Here is a 22,247-nt window from a genome sequence, read left to right as displayed (position 1 = left end):
GGTTAAAAGTTAAACCATGCCTGAATTTCAAGGGAACTCCACATTGGTCTCCCAGTTAGATTTCCTCTTCCAGCTTATTTAGTAACACAACCCTTCCTGCCCCCAGCATAACCCACTCCTGGAAATCAATGAGATTTTATAGCCACAGCTGGGGTAGCTCTGCCCACATCTCCACCTCTTGCAAGATCTGCGGAGGGGAGAATGGCCCTGCCCAACACCAAGCTGTGGCTTACCATCCTCTCACTTTTGGGACCAAGTCCCACCCAAGGCGAGGTGGAATCGTCGTGCACTGTTGAGTATGAAATGGTTGCTATGACAGAACATGGGTTCTTCTCTTTAGGAGAATAGGAAGCTGCCTTATATTAAATTAAATTAAATTCTTTAGGAGCATAGGAAGCTGCCTTATACTGAATCAGAACATTGGTCGGTCCACCGAGCTCAGAACTGTCTACACAGACTGGTAGCAGCTCTCCAACATCACAGTGTCCCTTCCCTACTTGGAAATGGGAACTGAAGCAGAGACCTTCTGAATGCAAGCAGATGCTCTACAACTGAGCTACAGCCCTCGTCTCCTAAAGGGAATATCTTACAGTGCTCACATGTAGTCTCCCATCCATAAGCAAGCCAAGGCAGACCCTGCTTTGCAAAGGGAAGAATTCTTGCTTACAACCACAAGACAAACTGCCCTCCCCAATTTCACCTTGCTATTTTCCCTCTGTTCAGATCAACCCATGTCAACATATCACAAGCAGGAGGAGGGTTATGTTTTCAGGTAACTGCTAAAAAGGAACAGATTTGGTAAAGTATATTCTGATGATTGCAATATCTATTATATACTTTGAAGAATTTATTTGTGCAAAATGAATTCATGCTTCCCAATGACTTTCAGATACCAAATTCTGCATCAACAATCCTTTCACTTAAATTAGCTAAACACACTACTTTTTACACCGGAATATGCACAGGGAAATCCGAGTCATTTTAGGGGGTAGATTTTAAAAAGAAATTCTGAATATCATAATTCCTGATGACCTATGGTTAACAACGTTCACATTAACAATCCTGCCAATTAAATTAGCTGAATGCACTACTTTTTACGACAAAATATGCTGGGTTAAAAAATGGGTGGGGAGATCTTTTAGCAGAAATTCTGAATAATTTCAGAAATTTTCAGATTTTGAATAAATTCTGAATAATCCTATTTTAGCTGTTACTGTTCTCAACAGATTTTTAACAGTCATCAAATCAATCATTCCAAAATGACATCATGCCCAAGAAGAGCAGAAGATCTTTCTGAGATTAAAATTTACTGTGAATCAAATTTACCATATATGGTCATTAGACAATAAAATGAATAATGTTTGAAGTTGAAATCCTACAAATTTAAAACTGTTCTTTTACTTCCCTTTTCCAAGCACATTAATGAAAAATTATATTACATATATCTAACTTCTTGTACTTGCCTAGAAATGAAATCTATGCAAAATGACTTTGCCAGGTCAACAACAGGCCTCACCTGCTAGTCCTTACATAAACACTTAAGCAAGTGCTTGACTGACACACAGTTCCTCACTTTAGACTCAAGTGTTGGTGTTAGTCATTTTACAAGTGTTTATCCTGCCAAAGAGCGGCCGAAAACAACCGGCATAATTTGCAACTAAGAGGAATAAAATAAGGCTTAGGAGGTCTCCCTTCTCCAGTCCTAATGCCAGAAAGGGAGCGAGAATTTACTAACAAACTATACAACTGTGTGCGTGTGTTTGTTGTTTGCAAACAAGTAAGAGAGCCTGAAAAACTTGTTATGCTAGTCATCATCGAGGCAGCAATAACCTCTCCTGGTCCATATGGATCTTTGGATTAACTAGGACCAAGAGAACATTTCAGAATGACAAGACTTTTCAACCAGAGTTAATTTAAAGGGGACATACAGATGTGGGAGTATGGCAGGGATCAGTGGTGTAGCTGCAAATCCAGAAGTGCTTGCGCGCCCCATGACAGCCCCCATAACTACACCCATCCTGACAGCCACACCCACCCCACCGGCCACACTCCCACTCCGATAGATGCAATAATTTTAGGGGTTCCGTTACAAGAATTCAAGGATAGTTTGTAATACTACAGAGCTTGAACATCATGTGGTTATTCACTCAGAAGAGCAGCCTGGATTGTCAACCACAAAGGGTGGAAGATACTCCCTGTAACAGAAGACAGGAGGAATGGGAATAAATTCAATTGTAGTCAGATACTGAATTGTGTACTAAACTGCTGGGACACCAAGAGCAGCATATTATTGCCATTTAGAAAGCAAAGGGTTTTGCGTCCCTGTTGAGAGCCTGGAGGGGGGTGGGGGAAAGTACTGGGAGCCGGGACTGCATTCCTGCCCATCTGTGCAGCACAGCACCACAGGCAGTGATCTAGGGACACCCCAAAAGACCACGAGATGAGATTATGATTAAACGGTTTCTAGTATACGTACTTGTTACTTCCTGTAGGAAATCCAAACAAGGCCGGCTACTTCCAGAAATGCTTACGGAAACTGCCAGCGGAGTCTGTCCTTCATAGTTCCTTGTATTAGTGTCTGCCCCGTAGTTGTATAACATCTGTGCACAGAGGACATCATCCCTAAGAGCAGACAAGTGCAATGGCGTCTGTCCATCTTCTAAGCGCCCTAAGTTTGTATCTGCCCCTCTCTGAAGGAACATCCGGCAATACGAGTGATTGCTTTTGATCACAGCGTAGCGTAACAGGAAGCCATTCTGAATGTCAATGTTGGCATTGTGGTCTAAGAGTATTTTGACACAGCTGGACCTCTCGCGAATAATGGCCAGTTGAAGTGGCGTAGTGCCTTTGTCGCTGAGTGGGTCGACCTCAGCCTTGAACTCCAGGAGGAGACGTACAAACGAGTCTCTGCCGTAGTGAGCGGCCACGTGCAGAGGAGTCCAGCCGTCGTTGCTCTTTGCGTTGATGATATCAACACGGTAGTCCGATTCGAGCATCAGGCGTGCAATCCGGGCCCGGCCGTGCATGGCTGCGTAATGCAGAGCGGTGAAGCCTCCAATTAAGTCTTTCACTGTGGGATCAGCTAAAATGGAGGAAAATGGCGAGTTAGGCGTTGTTGAAAGAACCCAAGAGATGGTTTAAAATAGAATCATTTTATCCACACCCTGTTACCATCCCTGGAAATGAGACCTATAAAATGCTTTTGGTCATCTATTACATTTGACCAATTCAATCGTCACTTAATAATGCTTACCATTTCACATAGTGTTTTAGAAGGTTTGTTTTAGTTAAACTTTACAGAAGGATGGGGAAGAGCTGCCTACTGTCACTGTGAAAAACTAGGAAGGCAGTTTAATGGTTTCTAACTCTGGTCGACCCAAACAAACAGTCCCACAAGATGCAAGAGGTCACATGCGTGTGCATGGCTAAGATCTTACTTCTTTTAAGTTCCACAGTGTTCTTCCAACTAGATGTTGCTTGAAGAACAAGAGGGGAATCTGAGATGTGGCTTTGCCACGTGAGGGCACTAGCTGCCAAATTAGAAAGGATGCTAGGTCTTGGGAACACAAAGAGTTCTACACCTTTTAACTAGTGAGCAGAAGAGGATCCAACACATCTGGTACCAGTTACAGAAGAGACCTTTCTCCACTGCTTCTAAACACATTGAACACTTAACATTATGTGTCTGTAACAACTCTGTTTATAAGATCTCCTGCAAGGTTTGAATGCACTAATGAACTGTTTACTATGTAGTACAGATTGGTTAAAAACCAAAGCAAGTTAAAACACACAGAGCTGTATCTTGGTACCAACAGTGTATATTAATTAATTGTTGGTAAGGGTCTTAAGGATCTTGTATGAATCAATTTCACAAATGTTTTAAACAAAAAGCAGAGTAGGATGATCATCTACAGGAGAAAATCCACATTAACAAGGATTAACCAAGTCCAAATTTTAGTATGCAACAGATGAATTTATTAATAGATGTTCTGCAATCCAGTAGCTAGATATTCCTTCAAATCAAATGTTAACCTTAGTGACTACAGTTAGACTAAAAGCCAAATTACTGGATATTTTTTCCTTTTTAAAAAATTGTTTTTTATTGAAAGATGAATTTTTATACAAGGTGAAATATGAGAGAAAATTACTGTTACAACAAACATAACAAGCACACACAAAAACACAACATGCCTGAGTCTTATTTCATACATTAAGGTCTAACTGGAACCACAAAAAAGGGATCTGAATAGCATTTGATTAGGTAAGGGTATCTCTCCAAAAGCTCTTAAGAGCAAGCGAGGGGGGGGAGGAGAATGTGAGGAATGACCACTGAGATAAAACATGAAGGGAAACCATGTATTAAAAAACTGATCCTAGCTGACCAGATCCATCACATCTCCTCTGGTGAGCAAGAGTCAAATTATTTAACAGATTGCGCTCACATAGTCAAGCTCCTCCAACCTCCACTCCAAACCCAACTGCACAAGGTACTCCGACCTACCCTGGTCCTCTTCAGCTCTAAAATTTCATGCTTCTTTCAGTGTTTTGTTTTCCCCTGTGTTGCTTCTTGGGCTTAAAGAGAAGCATGTGTAGCAACATCTGCGGGCCCAAGATGCGGATGTATTGTGGTTTGGCAGGACAAAGTTGTTTTTAGGGATGTAATTCTGTATAAGGTAAAGAAAGCTCCTCTGTGGTCTGCAGCACTTCCAAAGCATATAAGCTATATGTTAGATCATTGATAACAGCTATTTTCTCACATACTAAAATAAGGTGGGCTTGCCATTTTGCAAAATTTTAAGATTTTGCAAGAATGTAAAGATACATCTATGTAGGAAGGGGGAAGGAAAATATAAAACTGAGAAATATCCAAATTCCAACCGATTGCCCAGATATTTTCCCCCTCCTCAAAAACAACACATATGGAAATTTAAATTCATACATCATTTAAAAGCAAACAGATATAGGTAATATTCTTCCAACACAGACATAAAAATGCAAAAAGCCCACTCCCAGGGTTTTTCAACCCATATGCAATTGACATAATGCCCGGTACCAAATCTTAAGTGTCTGCACTGATGTTATCCAGCTACAAAACTAAGATAAAGATCTCCAATACATCTGCACTTATCCAGTGAAAGACAAATCATATCCTTAACATCTGTTTGACAGAACAGGCTGTTCATCAGAAGCACGTATAGCACTTACTATTGCAAGTAGTTAAATTTTCCCCTCAAGTGGTGAGAAGAGGGTAGGAAGAGACAGGAGATGCATCAAGTTAAATACATTTTTTAAATAGCTGAACAAAAGTAAATTTGCTGCAATAATTTTATTTTTTGGAGAAGGCCTTAATTGTCCAAATAGAGGCTCATTCCAATAAAGAGCTCAGCACCTCAAAACACATTGGGTTTCCCATCTATTAAAAGTGACATTTTGTACCCATTAATGTATTTCCCCATTTTCACTTGTTCTGGCAAGAATGAAACTGTCTACTTTCCTTTCACTATCATATTAACGGTTTAGAGCTGCCTGTTCTGCATGGCGTTACACTCCCCCTGAAAGATCAGGTACATTGCTTGGGAGTGCTCCTGGACCCAAAGCTCTCCCTGGTTTCTCAGGCTGAGGTGGTGGTCAGGAGCACTTTTTATCAGCTTCGGCTGAGAAATGGACGTCACTCTAGAGGTGAATGACCTTAAAACAGTGGTACATATGCTGGTAACTTCCAGGCTTGACTACTGTAATGCACTCTTATGTGGGGCTGCCTTTGTATGTAGTCCGGAAACTACAATTGGTACAGAATGTGGCAGCCAGATTGATCTCTGGGACAACACGGAGGGACCACATAACACCAGTTTTGAAAGAACTGCACTGGTTGTCAATGTGTTTCTTGGTGAAATACAAAGTGCTGGTTTTTACCTATAAAGCCCTTAACAGCTTAGGTCCAGGCTATTTTAGAAAGTGCCTCCTTTGTCATAAACCCTGCCGTTTGTTACAATCTTCTGGAGAGGTCTGGTTACAGATGCCACCGGCTCGTTTGGTGGCTTTCTCTGTGGCTGTGCCAAGGCTTTGGAATATACTCCCTACTGAAATAAGAGCATCTCTTTCTCTGTTTTTCAGGAAGAACCTCAAGACTCTCCTGTTTTCGCAGGCTTTTAATTAGAATTTTAATAATTTTAAAACTTGTTTTTAGTATCTATTTCATTATGTATTTTAATTTGTAACCTTTACATATTTTAAATTTTGTACACCGCCTAGAGATGTACATATCAGGTGGTGTAGAAATAAGATAAATAAAATAAATAAATATTAATTTATAATTACCATCCTCACAAGTTAGACCACTTCAGCCTTAAGGGTTCACACGTCTGCCATCTTGAATTGGGGTAAATGACATCATCAAAAACTATGCCCTTGAACCGTCCTTATGTGTCTCTACAGCTGTAGCAAATTTGGTTCAAATTGGTTAGACGATCCACAAGTTAGCCCACTTGTACCTCAGACATTCATGCATCCGCCATCTTGAACTGGGGTGGATGACAACATTACAAACGACGCCATCCCTATGTGTCCCTACACCTGTAGCAAATTTGGCTCAAATCAGTTAGGCAGTTCACAAGTTAGCCCACTTGTACCTCAAACTATGCCACTGAGGTGTCCCTACAATTGTACCCAATTTGGCTCATACTGGACCAGGCATTGCAAAGTTGATTGCGGGGGACACACCGATACACACTGAGAATGCTGGGTGATCTCATAACACTGGGTGATCTTTACTTTCTTTAAGGAAACTAGGCTCATAACAGCAAAGCAAAGACCAGTGTCCCTAAGGCTGTTGCTTAAAACTGGTTTTCCAGAAAACAGTACACATAAACACAGCCTATGTGGTTTAAAGATGATGATGATACCTGACCCATGTCTGTGTTTTTCTTTAAAAACCAAAAAGACACGAAATCTTTCAAAGAAAAACAGGAGTCTCCACAATTAAGGCTAACCCACTTGATTGAATTATCTGAAGATTATCTATAGTTAAGGCAGCAGTTCACAAATAGGGTGTTGGGGACAATTTGTGCAAGAGGAAGAACCTGTTAGTTAGACGGTATGGCAGACGGGGTGTGTGTGTGTGTGTGTCCGGAACAGACCATGGAAAGAAGCTAAGAACCCACTGAAATAAAGGAAGCCAAAGAATTACTAGATCTAGAAAACCAAGTGGGCAAACAAAGAGTAATTAGATTAAATATGGGCTAAACATTTGTTGCAAAGAAGTCTTTCAAGGAGAGCAGAGAAAAGGTTCCAGGGGGGTTGTGGAGGGAAGAAGTGAAACAGATGTTATTGCATTCACCCAAATATAAGACTCTGCATTTAAGACAACCCCCTTAAAATGTAGAGGTTAAATACAGGCTATACCTGTTATTTACCCAAAAGGAACAGGACTCTGAATTTAGGATTCCCTCCCACCACCAATTTCTAATATTAAAAACCTAGTCTTGGAGTCAGGCAGCTGGCCTGAAAGCGAATTATTATTATTATTATTGATGATGATTTGTATACCTCCCTTCCAAAATGCCTCAGGGCGGTTTACAATTAAAACAAACCACTAAAACATTAAAGAGCTAAAACAAATTAAAAAACAACATAACAATTAACAATTAAAAAACATTTTAAAACAACAATTAAACAATTACAGTGATTAAAACCCCAGAAATCGGGTTCTGAATTTTAAAACAGACCAGGTATTAAAAGCCCCAAAATTTAGAAAGCTGAGAAAGCTTGGGTGAAAAGATGGGTTTTCAGGTGTTTTTGAAAATTGCTAGAGATGGAGAGGATCGTATCTCACCATAATCTGGGGCAGCGACCGAGAAGGCCTGTCTCTGTGTTGCCACCAAACGAGTTGGCGGTAACTGGAGACGGATCTCCTCAGATGACCTCAGTGGGCGGTGGGGCTCATAATGAAGAAGACGCTCTCTTCTTCAGAATTAAACTGCTTTCCCCAGCTTGTAATCTTTCACCCTGCTACTCCAAGCCGGAATGTCAATCACTCTGCATGTCCCTGAACTTTAGGTCTAACATTGCCTTGTGTGGAACTACTATGATGGATTTACCCAGTCGGGGCAGTGGAAATATAGGGCAACACTATCAACATAATCAGCTTGCTCACTTGGAATCAGATGCAATAGTTAAAACTAAATTAATTCTTAAACCAGTGGATTCTTCAGTTGCTGCTGGAAGAACTAGAAGCAGTCAATTTGTTTAAATTCAAGTATTTACTGTAAGTCACATCACAGCAACTTAATCAGAGCCACTGGATGGACACAACAACAAATGGCAACACTCCTGTAACCTTAAATAGGATTACAAGTGGACCAGTTTCCCACTAGATTAACTGTGTGTGTATGTGCGCATGCACGCACGCACAATACAGGTGTGTCTACATGAGAGCTGAACGAACATTTGCAAATATTTGAAATGCAACGAATTTTCCAATTCCTGCTATACTTTTCTCTTGTGCAGGGACATTTAAATTGGGGTGTGAACTTTTAAACTCAAATTCTGAATTTTTCAAACTTGCTGGCATTCCTACCTGAGGTCTAGACAAATAAGATGCTACCAAGGCATGTTAACTATCCTACTCTATAAAAGTACGCTAGCTATTTAATATTGGATATTTTTGCATGCCAACCATCAAATATTGCCAAACATTACTTATCACTGGTTTGCAAACTATCTTCCCAGAAACCTGTGAAAGCTTTTCAGGACTTCCTCAGTAAGAAGCAGCGGCGGCCATAGCTCAGTGCTTTGCATGCAGAAGGTCCCAGGTTCAATCCCTGGCAGCATCTCCAGGCTGGGCTGGGAAATACCCCTGCCTGAATCTCTGGAGAGATGCCGCCAATCAGTGTAGACAACAATGAGCTAGACCAACAGCCTGACTCAGTATAAGACCGCTTCCTGTGAACTACAGGAAGTGATGTACAAGCAGCCAATAAGCAACTTGCCCCCCCCCGCCGCCACCATAGTGATCTTCCTCTGCAATGTACAGCCACAGGGTGGGAGGAGATGCCTGCGGGATGATGAGGCTAAGGTTGCCCTGTGTGAACTGAGTGCACACTTTAGAATGTGCCCCAGAATCCTTGCCCGGCCTTCTGTGGCAGACGTCGCTGGGGACAGTGCTCCCTGAAGGCAGGAAGTCCGACAATCACTGCGGCATCAGCGGACTTGCTGTTGGGCTGCCTTAGAAGGAGAGGCAAAACAGCTCTACCAGTTCGTCCAGGGCGGGCTGTTGTTTGGCTCCTTCCCTCCTAAACCTGGCTCTCTGAGTGGCCATCCCACCTGGATACAACCATTTAAACTGATGCAAGAATGGGTTTCTCAACTAGTTTCCCCCTTCCCTTTTGCATAGTGTTGATTAGCCTATGAGCAGCACCTGTGTTTGTTAACCTACATATACAGCCTAGAAAATTGGAGGTACTGTATAAATAACGAAAAATACCACTGCATATCAGCCACCAACAGCACCAGCCCATTTCTCTCCCCTTCTTCTGTTGTCTCCCTTGCGTTACTATCTCGACTGAAAGCCACCTGTCCTCTTATACTTTGTAAAGTGTCATGCACCTGGATGGCACTATATAAACAAATAATAATACATACGGGGGCCCCTCTGCTCTGGGTGCCGACAATGAGGGAGGCTCAGCTGTTGTGCACGCAGGACAGGGCCCTCTCAGTTGTTGCCCCTAGACTCTGGAACGCTCTCCCGGTGGCCATCCACGCCTCAGGCTCCATCACGGTTTTTAGAAAGCGCGTGAAATCTTGGCTCTTTACCCAGGTTTTTATTTGACTGTTCCTATTGCTGCTGCTTTGTATCTTTTATGGTTATATTATGCTTGTGTTTAATTTTTTTAATCAGATCTGTATTTTTATATTTTAGCTGATATTTTAATTGTGTAATTTTTTGCACTCATTTTAACTTTTGTGTGAACTGCCTTGAGATTATTTTAATGAAAGGTGGTATAGAAATCTAACAATAAATCAAATACTGATGTAAGAAATTGAAATTAGGGAGTTAAAGATATCCAGTATTTAGAGAATAAAAATATCTGTACTTGTAGAGAACAGCTACTAGACATCAGAATTCACATATGAATATCTTACCTCATAGAGAACAGCATAATCAGCATCAAAATTCAGAGTTTTGAGATTTTTGTTCCCTAAAGGAGCAAATTCATTTCAGCTCTAGCCTGTTCTGCAATCACGATACTGCCACCTCCTGACCAAACTCAACACAAGAGGCTCAACAACAACACCAAAAAGGGTCCCCCACCTCCGCTGTTTACATAGTAATAGACGTTCAAAAATTCTATGGCTACTGTACAATACCACAAGGTACTGTGGTTGATGTCCCTGCATACCTGCCCACTCTTCGAGCACCTTGATCATTAAAAGGTTTAAGGCAGAGGCAGGCAAGATGAATGTATTTATTTTTAGCACACGCTTTTTAGATTAGAACCCACTTCACTAAATGCATTACCATTTGCGTGCATATATTTCACACACACGGCGCTGGCTATTTATTCTCCCGACAGCAATCCAAAGGCGGAAACTGCCATACAAGTCACTTCCTTGCCATGCGCTACCTAGAAGAAAGGGCTTTGATTTTATGGCACACACATGCTAGGAAGAGAAGGGGAACAACATGAAAAACCACGAGCAACCATTGACACGCAGAATCTCTCTAACTTTTCCTTACAAATACAGCTACAGAACAAGAAAGATTCCCACTGGTCCGCTGTGAGATTACCAGTAAGGAGGAGTCCAAAATTAAACTACTGTTGCTAGGACACTGAAAGAGAGGATGGCTATTAATTACAGGAGCAGAACTGAAGAATGAGACCCAGGCCTCCTACAGAGCATGTGAAATTATTCCTATTCTAGAACTCCCTGACTCTGCTAGATTTCTCTATACCAGCTATCAGTGATTATTTCGTTAATGTTGTATATGAAGTTTTGTCGGAGTTTGGCAGTAAAATGGAACAGTACACCCCACAAGCTCCTCTACCAGTACTGATTTTCCCAAGGGAATCCTAGTATATGATCCACCTTGCCCTCAGTTTATCAGTTGAGCATTATTAAACATTAGCAAACAGGTCTCGGTTCAGATCTATCAGAGCAGAATGTTTAATGTCCTTACCCTGTATTTTCAGCTTCAAGCAGGAGAACAGAACAAACACAGCTTGTATTGGTCAGTCCCATCAGCAATGAATTCTAGACAATGCCCTTAACTATGTCTGATGTGAACACTATTCAAAACACATAGCAGAAGACTGCCACCCTGTGGATTATGTTTTTTTTAAAAAAAGATTGGCCATTGTCATTAAAAACCTGAACAACAGAGATTAAGTTCTACCTAGTTTATCAGGCAATCCCAGGGAGTTAACTGCAACTGAGAATGTAGAAGGAAAAGTACTGCCGTTAAAAAAAGGAGATGGCAAAAGGTTAGAAGGCCACGAGTGGTTAATGTTTGATCAGACAGCCACCAGTTCCCTTTCACCACATCAACCCACCTCCATGTTCGAGGAATACACGAACGCATCTTTCTTTCCCTCGTGCTGCCGAGAAGTGGAGCAAGGTCCAGCCATTGGCATCTCGGCCGTTTGGAGAATAGCCCTGCTCTAACATCTTGCGCACAGTGTGGACATCCCCAGCGGCCACCGCAGCCTGAATCTGCAATTCTTCCTGTAGCTCGGGGTTCCTCCGACAGTGGTGATGTAACATCCTAGCAGAATCCACCTCCTAAAGAAGGGTCATGAGGTCTCACTGGTCACCTTTGATTGACAAAGAACAAATATAGATCAGAAGAGGAAAAGTGGGGAGAGAAAACCCCCTGAGTAACAAGTAGTAATTAGGAACACTGGAAGCTGCCCTAAACGGATTCAGACCATTGGTCCATCTAGCACAGTGCTGACTACATCAGGGCTGTGCAACTTTGACCCTTCAGCTGTTGGCCTACGACTCCCATCAACCCTGACTATTGGCCACTGTGGCTGAGGATGATGGGAGCTGTAGTCCAACAACAGCTGAAGACACTGGTGGAGGAAGCCAGCTGGAGGCCCGTATTCCTCCCGCTGGCGCCCCCCGCCACACCCCCTGCATCTGATGTCACGGCCCCTGTTTGGCGGCGGCCCTGGTTCTTTGAACCTGTCTGCTCAGTGGTGGCTCCGCCTCTGGCTGAAGGGTCAAAGTTGCATAACCCTGGTCTACTCTGACTGGCAGTGGCTCTCCAAAGTTTCCAGTAGGAGTCCTCCCCAGCCTACCGGGAGATGCCTCAGACAACACTTTGGGAAATTTGCCTGAAAAGCAGTAAATAAATGCCAAAAATAAAGAAATACTAGAGTTTTTCAGCCCCCACTGCATAACCATGCACCCCTAAAAAGCTACTCAAGGGTCAGGGGACCCTCTGGAAAAGCATTCCGTGCAAAACAAGGGGCTCTAAGGATCCCAGCCATGACTTCTAAAAGCCACATATGTCAATTGAGACAACCACACATATACAGAATTTAAAGCAGCAACTGTGTGTTTGCTATTTTCTGTTCTGAATGAGGTTTGAGACATGTTATCTAGGGCATACTTCAAACACTAGGAGTTTGTTTCAAGCAGCTGTTTGTAAATTTCTGTTCAAAGATCTGAGTTACGCATTGAAACAAGACACTGAAACCGAAACGTTCAAGGCAGGGTGGTGAGCATGGATGCTGCTTTAAGGTGTGAGCTTGTTTAGAAAGGAAGAAAGTGAAGGAGAAAGTCACGGGGGGGGGGGCGGATTAAGGAAAAACGAGAGCTTCTTTATTTTATTTATCATATTTTTATTCTGCCTGATATGTACATCTCATTATCTTGCTTCTGAAGTGCTAGTGGCTTGGAGTTATATGCAATGCGGTTTTGTGCAACGCTGCCTATGTCGTACTTGCAGAGAGAGATTAGCTAGATCATAATCCAAAGAGTATCCAAGCAATAAAAAAAATTCTCCTAATCCTCATACAATCTATTCTAATTCAAAGACAGAAGTAACTCAGAATGCCCTAGCAGCAACCTCTTCTCTGATTTGCAAGTTATATATTTTGAAGGATTTGTTTATTTTTGCAAAATAAAGTCATACTTCCTGATGACCAACAGATACCAAATTTTGCATGAACAATCCTGCCACTGAAATTCACAGTGGAATATTAGGGATGAACCCAAAGTGTGCTGGCCCAGCAAATAGCATCGCTGCATGCGTTGACACCATTTACGTGCCGATACCACACAAGGGATGCCAGGGACGCATCCCAGCGCTGTGCCACCGTATTTTAGAGGGGCAAGCAGCACAAGCTGCCGCTTGCACAAAAATATTTCCATTGAAACAGAGCTGCAGTGGGCCAGTGGGGGCTTGGAGGACAGGCAGGTAGGACCTGTCTGCCTCCTCTTGAAGGAACCCCTCGCTGCCCGTGGATGTGCACCAAAGCAATTCGGTGCACATCCCTATGGAATATGCTGGGGGCGAGCGTGGGGAGTTAAAGGTTGGTTTTGGATTTTTAGAAGAAATTCTGCATATAATCATCATGTTTTAACTGTTATTGTTCTCAACAGATTTTAACAGTCAATGATCAGATCAGTAATTCAAAAACTCAGTAATTCAAAGACTCAGAAAGAAGCAATCTTTCTCAGATTCATATTTATTATGATTCATATTTACCATATATACTAATCACTAAGTGAATAATGCTTGCACTTGAAATCCTACAACAGTCAAACTGTTCTTTTACTTCCCTTCTGCAACCACATTAATAAAAAATTCTATTACATATATTTAATTTCTTGATCTTCTCTAGCAGTGCAATCTACACAAAGTGACTTTGCCTAGTCAGGCAACAGACGGGCCTCAGCTACTAGTTTATATCATGAAGAAGAGGGGCTGGCTCCCTCCATTTTAACCCAGCCAGCAGCAGAGGAAAACTCACTTTATGGAAAAGTTACACTAAAACCTAGACTCAGAAAGCAAATTGAAATGGCTCTGAAGGTCTTTCAAGTCTCTGTCTGTCAATATTCATCTTGGGGGGTAGCGATAACTGGGAGCAGTGTTCTCTCTAATATTTTCTCATCTTTGTGCAGAATTAGATTTGTTCTGGGCGACAGTATCAATGCTATGTGCGCACACATGCATTCAGGGTGGGGCCTTCCCGCTTCAACCTGAGTGGGATCTAAAATTTACTGAGCGGACATTAAAAAATGTATGAGTGCGCACAATTACACATGCCTTAAAGGGAACACTGACTGGAAGAGGGGCAGTGAAATTATGTACCACTTGAAATTTAATATTTAACATCTGAAACTTTGTTCAGTCTATCCAATGACAACATTAGTTTATATGAGAAATAGAACATGCTTTTTAATGTGCTAATGAAGACAGAAGGAAGATGTGCAAAGAATATGCTCATCTCTGGTGGTTTGCATTAAACACTAGGGCATTACTCTTAGAGCTGTTTCTTAGCCAACGTCCCAGTGCTCAAGGTGAAACCAATAAGACAATTCAGACAAACAGCAAAAGGTCAAAAAAGTAGGCCCAGCAAAAGGACCAAACTAGCCGACTAAAGGCCTCCATAGGCCAACAGAGAGGGTCAGCTGTGAAGCAATTAATGTAAAGACCCTGGTTCTTGCCCCAGCCACTCTTACTTTGTGAGATGGAACCTGAAGGCAGGCTCAAGAAGATGGCCAAAACTGGTGTGGGGGACAGCATAATGTATGTAGCACATGGCGTGGTTCCAACACTATCTCTGGAAGGACCATGCAGATTTGTGTTCTTCACAGTAAGGCCTGGGGACCAGTGCCAGCTCCTATTAACCCAAGTGCAGCTCCCTGATTGTTTACTGGGCCTGTGCCAAGCTTTGGCCAAAGCGGAATGCTCTACACAGCTCCTCTCACACCATGATAAGATCAAGATCGGACCATGATAAGATCAAGATCACTCTCACAGTGCCGTGATACCCTTTGCCCAAAGCTGGGAGGGCTCATCAGAGGAAGAGAAGCCCTCGTAAGCCCCTGCACCATCTTGGAAGGCATGCACAGTGCCGGGAAGCACAACCCTTCCCAGTGCTTTCCTCCTAGAGCTCTTGAGAAGGCTCCTTCTCTCTTAAAGGTCCTCCCAGCACTAAGAAAAGCACAGTACTGGGCAGAGGTCAGCACAGTGGGAAATGGATCTCACATACAAGGGTTTTTTTTTGTCAAAGTGGTCCCTGCTTGAAAAATAGTGAAGATGATCTTGGATGTCCTCTACACTTACTATCATGAGTAAGAAGCAGAAAAAGTTCCCAAGAAGAATACAAGTTGAAGAGTCCCGTCCCCCCTTTTTTAAAAGTTACCTTATAGGTAGAGGTCACTTTTCAAAGGTGTACTTTCTGTCTTCATTATAAATAACCTTGTTTGCAGAAACACCACATCAGGCAAACTGCTTCACCTTGAAATGAATAATGCAGTCTTGTTAGAACAAAGCAAGACAGAGAAATTGCTTCAAACGCCACACAAACTGAAAGCATCACAATGGTAAGGTGCTCAAGAAGAGACTAATCAGGAACGCAGTTCTTAACAACATGCTCGTTTTAGGCTCTTCATTTGACTGGGTGGGAAAATGCAAGGTGGAGAGAGAGAATCAAGTGTAAAGCAACGCTGGGAGATCTGCATCATATCATCCCCTCGCATGCACAAACACACACACACAGACAGGCACACAGCGGTACAAATAGTACCCAAAATACTGAAAAGGAAAAAGATGACGGAGAGTGCAACTGAGCAGCTGACTGTATAGTCTAGCAATACCCCCCGCAAATCACCCTCAAAACAAGATTCCTAAGGTATCTGGGAAGGAGGTGGTGCCCTTCCCATGACACCGCTATGATGAATTTTCAGAGGCTAAGGAAAGATCATCCAGCAGTGGAATACTAGCATTAAAACAGATGGCTTCTAGACCCAAGCCCCTTATTTCTCCCAAGTGGCAGAGCATCTGCTTTGCATGCAGAAGGTCCCAGGTTCAATTCCTGGCAGCATTCCCAGGTAGGGCTAAGAAATGCCCTTGTCTAAAACCCTGGAGAGCAGCTGCTGCCAGTCAGTGCAGACAGCACGAGCTATTGTCTACCCAGAATGGCAGTAGCTTCTCCAAGTTTGCGGAAAGAAATCTCTCAGTCCTGTCTTGGAGATGACAGGGAGGAAACTTGGAATCTTCTGCATGCAAAGCAGATGCACTTCCCAGAACAGCCCCATCCCCTAAGGGATGCTCACATGTAGTCTCCCATTCAAATGCAACCCAGGTGGACCCTGCTGAGGAAAGGGGACAATTCATGCTTGCTACTACAAGGCCAGCTCTCCTCATAGGTTCATCCAGAGAATTCATAGCTCAGTGGTAGAGCATCTGCTTTGCATGCAGAAGATCCCAGGTTCAATCCCTGGCTTCTCCAGGTATGGCTGGGAAAGATTTCGGTCTGAAATTTTGGACACTATCAGTCAGGTTTAACAGGCTGCCTGGACTAGGATATTCAGAGGTATAGATACTTAATGAACCCTTTATTTATCCCAAGCAGCCTCATTTCTGCTCTGTTACTTGGAAAGAGAATGAAGAGAAGCCTATTTCCCTTCCCCTCCCAAATGCCTGTCACTAAATCCGCTAATTTTGTCAAGGGTCCTCCGTTTGGCTCCTAAACCTTTGGGCTGCCTCCTAGATCAGAAGAAAATAGTCAAGGCCTGTGTTAATTCCAGAGAAGCGTGGACATAAGATCCAGGGTAGGCACCCAGAAAATTGTTTTTCGCATTGGAAAACTTCTGCCCTGCAAGCTATTGTGAAACTTACAGGAATATGGAAAAACCAGAGGGCAACCCCTATGACACTCTTTGGATTGGAGACATAACATCCCAGTTTAGACATGTGAAATGCCATCTACATTTTTATATGCAGAATGTTTGACAGATAAGATAACAATTTAAACAAGTACAAGAGACTCATCTAAATAAACATAATACTTCACAGCAGCATTTTGACACAAACAATGCAAGTATTTGAAGTTACTGGAGCATCTAGTTAAACTTGTCTACATTTAACTCATTTCAGTCAGACTAAGAAAAACACTACAGCTATCCATTCCACTCTTTCTTGTTTACCTTGTGAATCTATTGCCAGTGACATATTTTCAGATTCCTGCCATACCAACGAGCCCCCTGAAACTTTGCTGAGCCTCACTGAACAAAAACAATATTTGACTCTTTCACGACAACAGCGTCAACAGAGCCCAGTTCACAATGGTAAGCATACACTAACTGCAGGACATATTTAATTTTCAGAGGTCTGCACCCAGTGCAAGTAGCACACAAACTCTGACATGTATGCACAAAGTACAGACCCAGCTAGAAGCAAACCCATTGTAAAGGGCTAACGTTTTCCTAGTTGCATGGCTCATCTAATTTTGAAACCTCACTGATGAGGATTATTACAGAAAGTGTATTACATGTTTAAACAAAGCATGCTCACAATGGAAAACTTGATTTAAAAAAATTTGCAATCCTATGCACACTCATCCAGGAACAAGCCTCACTTAGTGAGACTTGCTTTTGAATAGACATGCACAGTACTATGCTGTAAGGCTGTAATTCAATGTGCATTTACTTGGGAGAACAGGCATTATAATCTTACATGATAGAGATGTATAAAATTATGCATGGAGTAGAGAGAATGGACAGTGAGAAATCTTTCTCCTTTTCTCACAACACTAGAGCCAGGGGTTATCACATGAGACTGATGGCCAGGAAATGTAGGACCCACAGAAGGAAGTACTTTTTCACACAGCACATAATTAATCTACGGAATTCTCTGCCACAGGATGAGCTGATGGCCACTAGCTTGAATGGTTTTTAAAGGGGCTTGGACAAATTCATAGAGGACAAGTCTATAAATGGCTACTAGTTTGGCGGCGGTAAGTCGCCTCCAGCCTCAGAAGCAAGAGGCCTCTGAATACCAATGGCAGGGGAGCAAGAGCAAGAGAGAGGCATGGCCTCACTTCTTGCCTGTGAGCTTCTGTGGGAAATAGGATGCTGGACCAGACAGGCCTTGGGCCTGATCCAGCAGGGCTGTTCTTACTGAACTCAGTGGGGTTTACTGCCAAAGAAACACGTATGGGATCAGACTGGAAGAACTGCCTTCATACATTGAACAAATGAGGATAGACATTCCATTCAGATTACTGGACAACAATCTGTCAACATGCAAAGGGAAGACACAGTCCACTTCATGTTCCCAACTTGCTACCTCTTTCCTCATAATGGACGCAATAACACACACTAGTTAATACAGGGGTTCTCAGCCTTGGTCCAGTGTTCCCTGTAACAGCAATCCCCATATGTTGACTACAACTCCCAGGATCCCCAGCTACAATGGCCTTTGGCTGGGGATTATGGGAGCTGTAGTCAACCTCATCTGGGAATCCCTGTTATAGGGGGCATTGCTTGCGTCTCCAGATGTTGTTGGACTACAACCCATATCCTCCCAAGCCACAACGGCCAAAGGCCATTATGCCTGGGAAGGATGGAAGTTGTAGTCCGAAGAATGCTTGGGTTAACAAGTAAAACCCATTATCATCAAGTCCCAAGATGTGGGGAACAGCAAGTCCCAGAATCAAGTAGAATTGCATAAGGAATGCAGAGTGTCACCTGGATACCGGATTCGTCTGCTACATTTTTACCTCTTGGCTTTCGTTTTGGATTCAAACTTGCAAGTTTCCTCCGAAGTGGCACAAGTCTGGAATGACAAGCAGAAGAACCAGGTTTGCAAATGCTGCAAGGTAAGTCAAACGAGGAATAAGGGAATTATTTGGTTTTCCTTTTTTAATTTTACCCTTTGTCAGGATAGCATACATGGCTCTTTCTTTCGCTATTTTATCCTCACAACTCTGTAAGGTTAGAGATATGGTGCCTGGCTCAAGGCCATCCATAGTTTCATGGCTGACTGGAAAGTTGAAACCAGGTCTCTCTGCACCTAGCCTGATATGCTAACCATTGTACCACACTGCCCAATTAACTGTGTTAAATCTGAAACTGGTTTGTTGTGATTATGTCAAAGAACATTACATCCTATAAGACTGAAAGTATCATCTCATTCATAAACCTTGGTATACTATTGCAACCCAAAGTTCTACTGTAAGAGCAATGGCCACGGCCACTACAGGAAAAACAAGAAACAGAGGGTTTGACTTCTGCAGTGTAGGAGCTTTTGCTCATACATTAAGTATTAATTCGCAGCTATGAAATAGTTTGGCAATAGAAGAGGACTTGTCCAGAAACTCTTAAAGAGAATAGTTGACTATCTAAAGGTGGCAGGTGGTTTTCAAATTCAGGCCTTACAGTCAGGTTATAAGTAGTGTTCCCTTTAACAGGTATTCACAGATGATGTTGACTACAATTCCCAGCATCTTCAGACACAATGGCCTTTGGCTGGGGATTATGGGAATTGCAATCAACAACAATCTGGGAATCCCTGTTACAAGGACTGGTCATAAGTCAGAGAGCCAGAATGAGTACCCATTTTAAAGACGTCAAAACTACAGTCGGTAACATGTGCTTGCACTGCAGAACTATTTGGTACATTCCATGTAGACAAGAGCAGAGGACAGACAAATGATTTCACATGGCACACAACAGGGTGGAAAGAGGTTGTGCAAGTTACATGGACATCTGCTTGCTGCCTCCTCATAATGTGCAAAGCACCTAACTTCTGAGGTTATTCCCAAATACGACAAACCCGAGTGGGCCCCTTTACAGCTTTGGTATATAAAGTTAACAAAGTTGCAGAATAATGTATTCAGGCTTCTTCTAACCTTGCTACTAAGTCTGAATATGCAACAGAAAGAGTATGTGAACCAGTAAGACGAGACACATTAAGAAATTAAAGCAGAGCGTTATTAGTGCCCAAGGGCTCATGAACCACATTAAAAGGATGCTAGGAGCAGCACGAGGCCTGCAGATGGCATGTCAACCTCCTCAGCTCAAGAAAATCCTGACAGTGAAGGTAACTGGCAAAATGATGCAACACATCCCTTTCCCGTTCTGATTTTGGCAACCCCCAGAGTCCTCATAGACTAAGCCATGAATAGAGGGGAGGGGGAAGTTGATCAATAGACCTCAGTTCAAGCCATGGAAAGACAAAACAGGAAAAATTTCTTTCAGATATAGGACAGAGAGTAAATTATGAGGATACTCAGTTGGCCAAACTTCAGAAGGGTGATCTTGTTTATCTCTTGTAGCAGACACAACTGAGTGTCCAGTGGAGCCTTAAAGCAGGGCTTCTCAGGTTCTATTTTTGAACCCGACTCGCACTGTCTAACGGTCTGACCTAAAGACAAGCGTGAGGAGATTCTCAGGCAGAGCTGCATGTAGCCTGTTGCCGCACGTGAGGATGTGCAGACTGTAGCAATCATCCACCGGCCTTTAACAAGAGGAAAAGGACATTTCCGACACTCTCTGCAAAGAACAGTCAATACAATAAAGCAGCAGTTCCTCTGAGCTCCCCAAATCAAGTTGGGATGAGGACGACACAGGGATACAGTCACTCAACTCATAAATCCAATGAAGATCAGTAAAGAAACTCTGTCAGGGGGCATCCAAACATCCCAGAGCCTGGCTGCTGAGGAAGTGGGAAGGGACTATTATTCTCAAAAACCTCTGTCTCCCTGAAGGGCGGAAAGACTGCCATTCTCAAAAAACTGTATCTCCCTGAAACTCCCCTTGCCCCAATCCCCATTCAAGGAGCCCCTCTACAGTTTGAGAGCCACTGCTTTAAAGACTAGAGTATTTAATTCTGGCAAGCGCTTTCAACCCTTATGCAAGAGGGAGACTGTCTTTCCCTTGGAAATTCATTGTTGCTGTGTCAGATTGAACTTTTTAAAATTTTATTTTTCTATTATTTTGTGGGCAGACTATACTTCTTATAAAGAAGATCACAATGTTCTCTATTTACACCTTACCTAGTCGGACATTGGTATATAAACAGGCAAAAATCGCAGTGGCTTACTCCACAGCAAATTCTCAAGAATGGGAACCGGGGGGGCGGGGCGGGGGGCAGGAATGGTGCACATTGTATGGACTACCATGGTATTGTTTTCGGAGGCAGGACCTAAAACTAGCTCAAGATAATGACAGGTACCAGGAAGACAGAATATGATAGACAGAAGAAAACAAACCAAAGAGGCACATTCATGCCACCCACTGCACAAATTATGGGACGGAAGAAGCAATGTTACAGTTGGGGTGGAGAAGGGAGAGAACATTCAGGATATTCTATATGCCAATATGGGCCATAGGATGACAAGCACAGGGTAAAGAACGGAAGCTACTCTGTTGAGTCCCACAACATTCAGATAAACAGTTGAGACAAGGAGTAAGAAGGGAGAACAATCATTCAACAAGGACGGTACAGAAGTTTTCTCCTGTACATACAAGAGGGAAATCTGGACAGGGGCTACATTTTTATCCCAGCCAAGATGGAGGAGGTGGGAAGGGAACATGCAGTAGTCTGTGGATATCAGTTCATGCTTATGGGGGAACACAACAGAATGGACCGGGAAGACTCAGTCTCTAGTGGGGAGATGACAGAGCATGAATTGGATTATGATTGGACTGGAGGAGCATGAACAGACTCTGGAAAATTATGGCACACCCATAGCCACCTACATTGTCCCTTTTACTAGCAGATGACAATAGCCACAACTCTTTAGGCTGCAACCACTTGCTGGAAGGTTCCCCATGAACTCTTAATCCTGGTGATGGGAATGAAAGAAGGACTGCTTCAGAGAAAACTTTCCCTTTCCTATCCCTCTCATCTGAAAAAAGGGGTTGCTTCAACTCCTCCTTTAGAAGAGTTCAATGAAAGGTGACACCACCACTCCAAAGCTGGGGGAAGTAATTTTTCTTTTCTTGTTCCTCTGTTCTGCTATGGGGAACCAACCATCCAAATCTCACATCTCTCTTTTTCTTGTAAGATAAGGTCATGTTTCATTGTCTTCCTCCCAAGGAAAGGGTTGAACTATTACAAAGATGCTCACCATAGCTTATCTCCTGCTCCTCAATGCTACAGATACTTTCAGAGTATCTGGCTCCTGGATTCAAAGGAAATGTGTCAAGGCCTATATAATAGGTGTATGTGTGTTACACACACACACAGAGGCCTGACAACTTTAACAAGTGCCCAGCTTCCAAAT

General features: G+C 42.8%; 1 protein-coding gene across 4 annotated transcripts in view; it reads right to left on the bottom strand.

The window, feature by feature from the left end:
- Positions 1-22,247, bottom strand: part of ASB7 (ankyrin repeat and SOCS box containing 7) — a 38,910-nt gene that overhangs the window by 15,394 nt on the left and 1,269 nt on the right. For 3 of the 4 annotated variants that reach the window (XM_053272580.1, XM_053272576.1, XM_053272581.1), the window contains exons 2-5: positions 18,738-18,793; positions 15,378-15,472; positions 11,550-11,810; positions 2,477-3,082 (exon numbers count right to left, since the gene is read on the bottom strand). In XM_053272580.1, the coding sequence (XP_053128555.1) occupies positions 2,477-3,082; positions 11,550-11,760 (817 nt within the window). In that variant the 5' untranslated portion in view covers positions 11,761-11,810; positions 15,378-15,472; positions 18,738-18,793. Of the gene's footprint in view, positions 1-2,476; positions 3,083-11,549; positions 11,811-15,377; positions 15,473-18,705; positions 18,794-22,247 lie in introns of all 4 variants that reach the window. The other variant, XM_053272577.1, reaches the window with a different exon arrangement.

Source organism: Hemicordylus capensis, chromosome 10 (genome assembly GCF_027244095.1).
Source record: "Hemicordylus capensis ecotype Gifberg chromosome 10, rHemCap1.1.pri, whole genome shotgun sequence".
NCBI lineage: Eukaryota > Metazoa > Chordata > Lepidosauria > Squamata > Cordylidae > Hemicordylus > Hemicordylus capensis.
Note: the sequence above shows the minus strand (reverse complement) of the source record. Positions and strands in the feature narration are given on the sequence as shown.